General features: G+C 43.1%; 1 protein-coding gene across 5 annotated transcripts in view; it reads right to left on the bottom strand.

Moving 5' to 3' along the window:
* Positions 1-22: 22 nt before the first annotated feature.
* The window catches only part of iqsec2a (IQ motif and Sec7 domain ArfGEF 2a), a 117190-nt gene continuing 106620 nt past the window's right edge, over positions 23-10592 (bottom strand). For all 5 annotated transcript variants that reach the window (XM_072681836.1, XM_072681838.1, XM_072681837.1 and 2 more), the window contains 4 exons: positions 9840-10001; positions 9118-9312; positions 5685-5734; positions 23-4175 (listed from right to left, as the gene is read on the bottom strand). In XM_072681836.1, coding sequence (XP_072537937.1) covers positions 2937-4175; positions 5685-5734; positions 9118-9312; positions 9840-10001 — 1646 coding nt within the window. In that variant the 3' untranslated portion in view covers positions 23-2936. The remainder of the gene's footprint in view (positions 4176-5684; positions 5735-9117; positions 9313-9839; positions 10002-10592) is intronic.

Raw genomic sequence — 10592 nt, 5'->3', positions numbered from 1 at the left:
ATTAAGCAGGAAAAGAACAGCCTTTCCAACAGCAAGAACATGTTTTATAGAATAAGAGCAATAAATAATCACATATAATTTCTCTGAATCAGGTTTTCATTGAAACCCCATACATATATACAAATAAAACTTCATACAATTTCATTTCTTTAAATATAGTTACTGCTCTGACACACACATACCGATACAACTTTACAGGTACATTTTGTTCCCCAGGTGCCCTAAAGTGTAAACAACAGCTCGCTTCCCCCTCCCATCCCCTCCCAGCCAGTTCTAGACACTTATGAACACAGCCCATTCCAGAGTAGATACAGAGTATTTATATTAGCTAATATGTACATTCAGGTTTATACAGCGTCATTCAGTTAAGTGCAGTAGAACATGCAACACGTGGCACATTGGCGCAAGACATCAGCATAGCCAATCAGAAGTAAGGATGCACACTTTCCAAAACTGCTAGATCTACGCCCAAAAGGTCTGTTAGTCCTCTGGCCATGTCAATCACCTTTTTAAGCTCTTTGTGTCCTTCAGGCGTCGTAACACTTAACGCAAGCACGAGAGTGTAGCTTTAGAGTTTGAGAAAGCAAACAAGCTCATTAGAGGACGAAGAGCAACAGGAGGAGCATTCAGAATTGTGCTCTAAATTTAGGTCACGTGACGATGGTAAAAAGTAGATGGATCAGATTTTATCTTTCGACACGCCGTTGGAGTTTTGCTCTTGGATAAACAGCCCTATAAAAGTCTGACTGCAGGTACCACGTGTAAGCCTGTGAAAATGAACATGTCTAAGGTGGGAAGTGATCTTCTGATGTTGGTCCTACTGCTTTCCACAAACGTTATAAAAGAAGATCGAAGTGTCTGGATGGGGACTGAAGCAGTGCTGAGGACTGCAGGCTGTGTGTGTGAGGAATATTGTGCGTATGGGAAAATGTTCATCATCTGGGACATAATCTTGTATCGAGGCACTGCGCTGATGAGCCTTTACTCTTTGTGTGCAAAACCCACAAACCCTAAGCAAACAATAAAAGCATCATACGGAAGATTCCACTGACGGCCTTCAAGTGCGGAAATGTATTAGCGTGTGCCCACGTACGTGCCGGCCATATTAGCATGCTTTCATATAGGAACAGGAGGGCACAGATATGCAGCTCGATGGAATTTCACATTCTTAAAAAGAGTGACTCGCTCAAGTAAAGAGTGTATGGCTTCTGGCAATGCGTTTGGTGTGAAATACATTGTGTGTTTTTTTTTTTGTTCGTTTTTTTTTAAGCTTACTGCAAAACGTTCCTGAAGTAGGTAGCCCAGTTCTCAAAAGTTCTCTTGTTTGTACACATGAAATCACGGCATGTTAGTTTGAAAAAAAAAAAAAAAAAAGCTTTTAGAAAACAAACCGGCACAAAAACGATATCCACTCGTATTAGTAGTAACTGTTACACCAAAAATATCAAGGATAATATCAGTAGTATTTGACATCATAATAGTAATAACGAAAATAAAAGAGATTTAAACCATACCATGACTCGTACTGTACAATCAGCGTTCGCGAGAATGTCAGTATCTCTTCATGTATGTGATACAGTCGATCCAAATGCACTCTCAAACTGTACAAGAAAAAGTTAATGCCTACACAATAAACTCTGAAGAGTTAAATTAAGCCTCTCTTTAACCCTTTAAAGTATGTCCCTTTAGTCTTTGCGTAATTCAGGTGTAACGGGTGGAGACGCTGAACATTAGCAAGCCACTGCGCCTTCAATAGATCCTGAAACCTTACCATGGGCACTAAGGCTATTTAATGAGTTGACAAATATCTAAACAGGTCATTAGGTAGTCAGATGAATTTGTCTGAGCTCACTGCTCAGAATGGTGAGCAGTTTGACAGTTAATAAAAGGTAATTCACTAATTCTTTCATTTAGAATGAGAAAATATATTTAATATTCTGTTCATTATATTGTCCTGAAGATCAAAACGAAAATAAGTATTTATCTGAAATCCATGACATCTCCAGTAAAAACAAACTGAGGTCCCTAGGTAATTGAATATTGACATTTTCAGGCTATGGCTGATTTATTGCAGATTTGAAATAATTTGACACAACTGCATCTTGTGTACAGTGTGGTATTCTGAAAGGTTTTCCCTTTTGACTGCAATGTTAGACCCACATATTGGAATGATGCCTCCAGAATGGCTCTCTCCTATAGTTTCTTTCCACTAAAAAAGTCCTATTACAAATATGAGAAGAAGGGCGTGGTACAGTTCAAAGTGCATGACTGGCTTATTTAAAGCTGTAGTCCAACATTGAGAGCCACTTGTACGGAGGAACTTGTTGAAATTCTGTTCTTAAAAAAAATCACCTGGACCTGGAATGATTGTCAATTGAGAAAAAAAATAAACATCTAAAAAAAAAAGAGCCAAAAGGATTTCATTGCAATCTGTAAATCTTGGTTCTATAAGTTCAAGCTTTTTTCCAAAACTCCTGGTCCTCCTGCAAGTTCTGCTTTCCTGTCCTCAGTCCAGCTATAGAACAGGGAGGCAGTGTGACGGCACACATTTGCACGCACTGTACTAGAAGAGCTGGATCTGTTCAATCTGTCTCACTCACTGTAGTTTGGCATCAACCTCTTGCTGTCTCCCCGTTTGGCAACACACTGTTTCAAGCTTTAGCTCATAGTAGAATATCCAGCTTCCGGCAACATCTGGAAACTAGCTCCGCTTCCAGCTCCAACCTCTTCAGTTCACACTGATGAATATGATTCAGAAGTTATGATACTGGTATGAATCAACAGCAGTGTATGCGTTTAGCATCTTGGTGTAGGCTGATCCCTCCATTGCCGTCAGCTCTACGTGTGCGGAAAGCGAATGTGGAAGTAGCAGAGTCGGAGCATGGTGTGCTTCCGCTTGCGTGGGCCCCTGCGGCCTCTCCGAGCCCTTCCGCCCCTCACACCACTGTGCTGATGCGGTTGACGGGCTTGGATTTGGAGCTGCCGGCTGTGCTGGTGTTGGCCCCGCCCCCTGTGCCTCCTACTCCTACCGTTCCGGGCCCCTGGATGCCCACCTGTGGGGGTCCGGGGGCTGGGTGAGGGGGTGGTGGCAGCAGCGGCGAGAGCGGCGTGAGCGGTGTAAGAGGGGTGAGGGGGGAGGTAGGCGGGGGTAAAGGCGAGTGCGGCGGCGGCGGCGGGATGGAGGACAGGGGTGGGTAGTGCAGGGGGCCGTACTGTGGAGCGGCTTGCGGAATGTGGCGGGCCGTGATGGCTGAGGGCGCCTGAGGGGGCGGGGCGAAGATAAAGTGATGTGCCTGCTGATGGTGGGCCGGGTGGTGCAGCAGCGGGTGGGCGTGAACGGGATGGCTGTGGATATGAGAATGAACGTGGGAGTGGCCGTGAGGGTGGGGCTGCGAGTGAGACAGAGTGAGAGGAAGCTTGCCGGTAGGACCGGGAACGCGAGCCATGTTGGGATGGACGTGGTAGAAGCTGAAAGATGGGGCCACCGGTGAGTGGGGCGAGTGAGGGGACAGAGGCGGAGGGGTGCAGCCCATGCTGGAGTGGCGGCCCTGGGACAGCTGCTGGGACAGCTGCACGTGGGAGGGAGCGGACGGGCCGCGGCGGGGCAGGGAACTGCGCTGAATGGTGTGGTGATGCGTAGGGGGCGGGTGAGCGGTGACCAAAGGCTGCATTTGGTAGCGGTGGTGGTGGTGGTGGTACGGAGGTGGAGGCTGGGAAACGGTGTGTCCAACGCTGTTGTGGCAGTACTGAGCGTGCAGCGCCTGGATCTTGGACGGCCCGCCATCCTGGCTGAGGGCGGAAGGGGAGGGTGGTGGTGGACCCCCGGTAGTAGGTGGGGGCACGGGGGCAGGGTAGTGTGGCCCTGGGGGGATGAGCGGTGCGGGTGGCTGCTTGGCTCGTTTGCTGCCAAACAGGGAGCCCAGGAATGAACCGGAGCTGCTCCCTCCAGAGCCGCTCCCCGTCCCCCCACCGCCGCCGCCGGGGAGCGGGCCTGCCCCAACCACCACTCCTACGCTCCCCGACGCGTTGTGGAACTGCCCCGGCCCACCCCCCACCCCTACACCGGGGCTCAGGATGGGGCGGTGAGGCCGGTAGTCTTCCAGCCCGTAGCAGCTGGGAAGGGCGCCTACCATTGGCAGACGCTGGTGAGGCCGCGGGCTGTTAATGATGGAGCCCTGTACAGATACAGGAGGCAGACCAGAAAGAGATGGTTACTAACACTAACACTTTGGGTTTCAAAGATGTAGTTGAAAATGAAAGGAACAAAGACATGCATGCATGCTGCCAGCCAAAAGTTTGAAATACCAAAATATTTTTTTGTAGAAAAAATGTTGCAGATATACATTAGAATTGTAATATGATTATGAAATTCCATAAATGTATAATGTATATACATAAATGTATGTATAAAATATATTTTTTTCAAAATAAATAGTATATAATAAAACACATTCATTATTTTTCCTATAAATCTAAATATATAATTGTGGGTGTAAATATGATTCCAAACTTCTGAAGGGTAGTGTTCATACTAGGCCTGAGCCAGTAACTGAATCCTCCTATTCGGATAACTGCAGGGAAGATTACCACGAGTAAACAGTTAAACCAAGTTCAAGCATGGGGTTGTTTCTCTCCGTTCCTTTATCTTTCCTTTGACAACAATGAAGCTCCAACTGAGCCATGATTACTGTTTGCTGCTGCTTCAGAGTTAAGACCAAAAGTCTTGTCTAAACATCACTGTAAAAAGTGCTGCTATTATTAGTAGCATTATCTCTGCATGTACATCTGCTGACGTTTTCAGGAATAGCATGGATGAAGTCCCCACATAGCTAGTGCACTTACAGAAATACAGAGATACAGAGGTACTAATGATAATAATGAACGCCAAATTTGTAAAAAAAAAATTCTTCATCCGGTAATTGTGGGACAGTCCATGACATGGAAGCGAAAGCAGGAGTAAGCGTAGCCACAGTGCTTTGAAGCTTAAGCTTTGTGAAATAAGGACTCAACACACATGCAGTATAAGCTGTGGCTGTAACGTCATCTGGCAATTTGACAATGAACTTTTTTTTGTTTAATTAATGTAGGACAGAATTTCCAACGTCACGTGAAATCTGTTGTCTTGAGGCCTTTTTCTCTGATGCCGTATCTTAGTAGTAGTACTGTCTTGATATGGTCTGCATGAAACAAGCTAATAAAGGAAATGGGCTTTTAAACGATGGGTAATTGAGTTTGGGGCTGGGGCTCCTATAAAGAAGAAAGAATTAACCGTCGCCAGGCACAGGCCTAGTACGAACTGTAAACCCCCCCCCCACACACACACACACAGACAGAACAAGTAACAACCTTCACAGCATTTAAAATAATATCACAAAACTGAAATGACTTCAGGATGATGTGCATGCCACTGTAGCTCAAAACGAAGCTGCACCAAGATGCAGCAAACACAGTGAGGACAGATGTGTGTGTGTGTTTTTTTTCAGGCGCAGAAAACAGCCTTGCTGCCTGGCAACACTGAGGGAAATAAGACTTCACAGCAGGGCGGACACAAATTTAGTGAGGGCACAGTGATGAGACATGCAGGAAAATGTGTGAGGATGGGCAACACAGGACTGTTTCATGTGAAGGAGCAGGAACATGGGTAAAATAAATGTACACCTGCAGAACCCCAAGGCAAAACTTACTTCAATGGTACTATCCAAAGAGCCGACACTGTTTCTGCGGCCGCGCTTCCCTGCACCCAACCAAGCACAGTCAAAATTTGTGAAGAGTTTACTGTTCATAGGTCACATGCATACATGTCCGGTAACACTAGACGTATATACGATATCGGTTCACAAGGCCTGTTCTCCTGGGTTGTGTGGTCACAGAAGTTCAAAGCTGAAGTCTCCTGGATCTCCTCGGGAGCATTATTCAGCACTGTTCAGTACACAGTACTTCAGTAGAATAAACACCTGCTTTTATTGAAGTATGGGACTATGTGTAAGTCTTAGGCTGGAGATATACTTGCTGTTAACTACGTGTTTGCTTATGCATGATGGCTGCCTTGTGTCTGTTGGGTGCACGTCCTCAGAAGGTAGCGCTAAGCTTATTCCAGGTGCAGTACATACATAAAAGGCAGAGGCAGTACAGGCACTGCATCAAAATGGCAGAAGGCTATGAAGAAAGCCTCTTTGATTTAGTGGTCATTCATGCTATCTACAAAGACGCTGCTGACTGCGCTTTTTCTGCCATGATCGTACAATTATCCAAAGGCTAATCTCCTTGAGTGTCGCAATGTTTACAGTATGTAAATACAGACATTCTTTAGGGTCAGTGTTCCAGTGGTTTGCCCTCTAGTGGAAGCCTCTAGTAACATGTGTAACACAGTATGGCAGGTATGTGAACTGATAAGGACACAATGCAGCAGCCGGTTGTTTACACAAACACATATCTAGACTGCAAGTATATCTCTAGCCTGAGGCACCTGCAAAGACTATACTGAAAAAGCTTATTGTATCTACCTTGGAAGTAAGTGTTTATTTGCTCAAAAAACACCACAATTAGAATACACACTAATAAATACATATTGCTAAAATTTTATGTCAGTGTCAATGTGTTTCAAAATCCACCTCCTTACAGAGGGCCCAATATTAGTTACCATCCAGTACCTGGTTTGGCTAATCAGTGCTTCATTAAATTAAATCAGGTGCTGTAGCTGCTGCATTCTTTTCTTTTCTTTTTTTATTAAACAATTAATGTTAGTTTTTACTGCATTTACTGATATTTGTGCACTTGTACGACTATGTTTCCTGGAAAGATACAGTTCCTTTTACTACAGCTCATGCTACTCTACCCACCTTTGCGTTAAAACACACAATTTTGTCTTACTTTTACCTGTGTGGGATGTCCTTAACGCAGCAAGGCTTAGCAAGGTGTATTACTCACTTACAACACGGACTTCTGTATAAACTGGTGGGGCTATTCTTTGGTAATAAAAATCTGTAATAACATAGTGGTCCATAGGCTTTTTAAGAGGTTAAACAGTTTAACACACATGTTATTTAACCCTGAGGTGTAAAGTATTTATGTTATGGTTATATTTTCTGTACCAATTAAACATCATAATAATTCCATATTTCATTACAAAGCAGGCTTTTTTCTTTTTGTGTAATAACTTCTCAAATACAAAGTATAAAAAAATGTCTGCTTAGTGTATAGTGTATACTATGTCTACATTCAGAAACATAAATGTAGCATCAATCGACAGTTTAGCAACAGAATTTTCTCACTTGTATCAATCAGTCAGGAGTAAGAAACAATTCCTGTATAATTACACATAAAATTAAAAACATGTTTGTTACTGTATAATATTATCTTCAATTTCATAATTTACTGTCACTGACAAAAACCTTGTATCTCTAAAACTGCAGCTTTACATGAGAAGGGAAAAAAACTTGTTTAATGACAGTCAATGTAAACAGATTTTATTCCAAGTAATTTTGGAGCATTTCTATTGGTCAGATAGAATTAATTTTGGACACAATGTAAAAGACAAAGTCAGATTCAAATTATGTCAAAAAGTCAGAAATACAGAAAGGTTTTTGTGTGACATTGACGATATAATAAACAATATCCATAACATTGTTATTGTATGATATATTGTATATAATATAATAACATTGTATATGTATAACAATAAGTTGTTTTTTTACACAGTCTGTGTCAGAGACATGCTGTTGTCTGACACATATTGTGTTAAAACTGTTGTTAATTAACACACTATCACTCCTATCTTAACTCCCTACACTAAACACTAATTCTCACTTCAATAAAAGATTAACAATCAGACACCTTCTGAAACTCTTTACAGCTCTAAGTATGATGCCAAGTCAGGAGTGAACCACTAGGGGGTAGTGCAAAGCACATTTCCACTCTGCTGCACCAAAAAAATCTCTCAGTGATGGGACGCCAAACACCAGTGGTTGCCTGGCCTGCCTGTTATACAGCAAACTGTAATGGGTTTTACTGTATTTTGTTCCTTATCTCTTGCTGAAATGTCTTGTGTTACAGGAGAAGGAAAAACCTTCTTAACTTTCAATAGAAGTCATTTTTAATCATATTTAATTAACATTGGTACCATTATCAGGATATTATGGCACAAATATAAAGGCCACAAAGCAATGCACTGTGTCAAAAGTAGAAAAGACACAGATGGAGATAAAGAATTAATAAAAATAATGATGTAGCAATGATGTATACAGTGCCTTATTGCTTTTATAAATTGAACCACTGTCAAGATTAGTCATTAGTCAATTTTGAGTGACTATGCAAGAAGGAGACTAGTGAGGCCACCATAGCACCTATGAACTCTGCTGAAGGAGTTAAAAGCTCCAGCAACTGAGATGGATGCACATGACAACTGTTGCCCATGTTCTTCACCAGCTAAAGCTTAATGGGAGAGCAGCACAGAGAATAACATCTGCACTACAGTTCATGCAAACACATGAGAGAGACTCCAAGGTTAACTGCAATAAGGTTCTTTGGTCTGATGAGACCAAAACAGAACCTTTTGGCCATCAGACTAGATGCTAACTCTGGTGGACTCTAAACACTGCACATCGCCACAAACACACCATCCCCACATGAAGTATTGGTGGCCTCCCTCACTAGTCTTCTTCTTGCACAGCCACTCAGTTTGACATCCTTTTCCTGGAGTTACGTGGAGAGTTCTTCTGTCTTAATGGTGTATTTTTGTTGTCAGGAAAACTGATTAACTAGTGACTGGACCTTCCAGACAGGTGTCTTTATACTACAGTCAGCTGAGACACATTCACTGCACTCGGGTGATCTCCATTTCACTAATTGTGAGACTCCTAGAACCAACCGCCTGGATCTCTGTTGAATTAGGTCAGTCTCTTTAAAGGGGGTGAATATTTATGCAGTCACTTATTTTACATGATATATTTTTATTTAATTGACATCACTTTGTTTTCCCTTAGACATTAAAACTCTTGGGGAAAGTCATATTATTAATCATGATTACAACCTTTGTTCTTTGACCTAAAAGAAGTCTTGTATATTCTAAATATATAAACGTAAATTTGAGTAATATTGTGTGTGTATGTGTGACTTTACCTGTCTCTGAAAGGTCTCTAAGAGAGGAGCTGAGGGCTGTGCGTTTAAGCCCCTCCCCTGTGGCGTACGTATCATCCAGGCTTGTTCTACTCAGAGTGCCATTCACTGCCTCGCTTTTCATCCCATCAACACCACCACTACCATCTCCACTCAGGAGACCAGGACGCATCACACCTTTCTGCTTCTCCAGCTCCGCTGCAGAGAGAAAGAGATATTTTACATATATTTAGGAAAAAGCCACAGAAATGAAAGGGAAGAACAAAGATATAGACACCCAGATAGAGAGAGAAAGTAAGAGCTTGAGAGAATAAGAAAGACATAGAGAGAGAGAGAGAGGGAGAGAGAGGGAGAGATGTAATGATAATAAGAATATGATCAGTAAACATTATTCACTGTTGCTTTCGTTTCCTTTGTTGTCCACAGCTGCGCTGCTGAAGAACACTAGTGTACTACACTGATTCTGCCGCTGAAGCTAAGGCAATGCACTGGAACCTAGAGACGTGCTTCAGTAAGAGGCATAGAGGCTGAGAGTACAGCGATCTCTTTAACATTCAGCTCCACTATCAGGGCCTGTCATATAAAAACACAAAGGATTACCCTCCAGTGCAAATGAGCTTTGCCACCTTTCTCTGCGGCAAATGTTAAAAAGGAGCTTCCAGCAGAAAGGATAAAGAGCGCTTTGATCTGGAGAGCAATGCGGAACACGAGAGGTGAACACTCACACTCCACACGATATTTCTCCATGTCCTGCACCTCAGCGATGCTCTCTCTCAGATCACTGACGAAGCGCGTGCGATCCTGCTGACTCGGAGCAGTGAAAACGATCAGGACCTTGCGCTCACCCCCAGGGATCGCTGAGGTTAACCGGACGCCATGAGGGTAAACTGGGTGGGAGAGAGGGAGAGAGAAAGACAATCGTTTCTATTATACAGACTAATGACAAATAAAACAAAACCTACATAAAGTGTTTTATAAATAAAGGTGTGACAAATGGGTCTTTGAGCCACTGTGATGTGAAGAACCTTTTCTCCTGTTCATATTTCCCCCAGCACTAACAATGCTTGACACATCTACTCCGATGCTGCATTGTCGGGCAGCTGACACACTCTGAGGAAAGTGCTGGGTCCACAGCTCTGCCACACTAGCTAACAGCTAACAGACGCTTGTGATGGCCAACATCACTTTAGGAGTGATGAGGGAAGAGAGTGCCATCTACTCACCCGGAGAGAGCACGGCCAATTGTGCTCCTTCAGACCCTGGCCACTGATGGCAAAGTGCCAAGGTTTGGGATTCGAACACACAACCCCTGCCTAAAATAGTGAGCAGTTTTGACACCACAATCACAAACATGCATCATGTTCACTTCATGTTCACTGAATTTACAACCCTACAAAAATAAATCCTACGTTTGGCAGATATTATTATTATGTTTGGTTTAACATTTGGTAGTTTTTATTTTATTTATTTATTTATTT

This window comes from Salminus brasiliensis, chromosome 6, assembly GCF_030463535.1.
Source record: "Salminus brasiliensis chromosome 6, fSalBra1.hap2, whole genome shotgun sequence".
Lineage (NCBI taxonomy): Eukaryota > Metazoa > Chordata > Actinopteri > Characiformes > Bryconidae > Salminus > Salminus brasiliensis.
The sequence above is the reverse complement of the archived record's forward strand: the minus strand, read 5'-3'. Positions and strand labels throughout refer to the sequence as shown.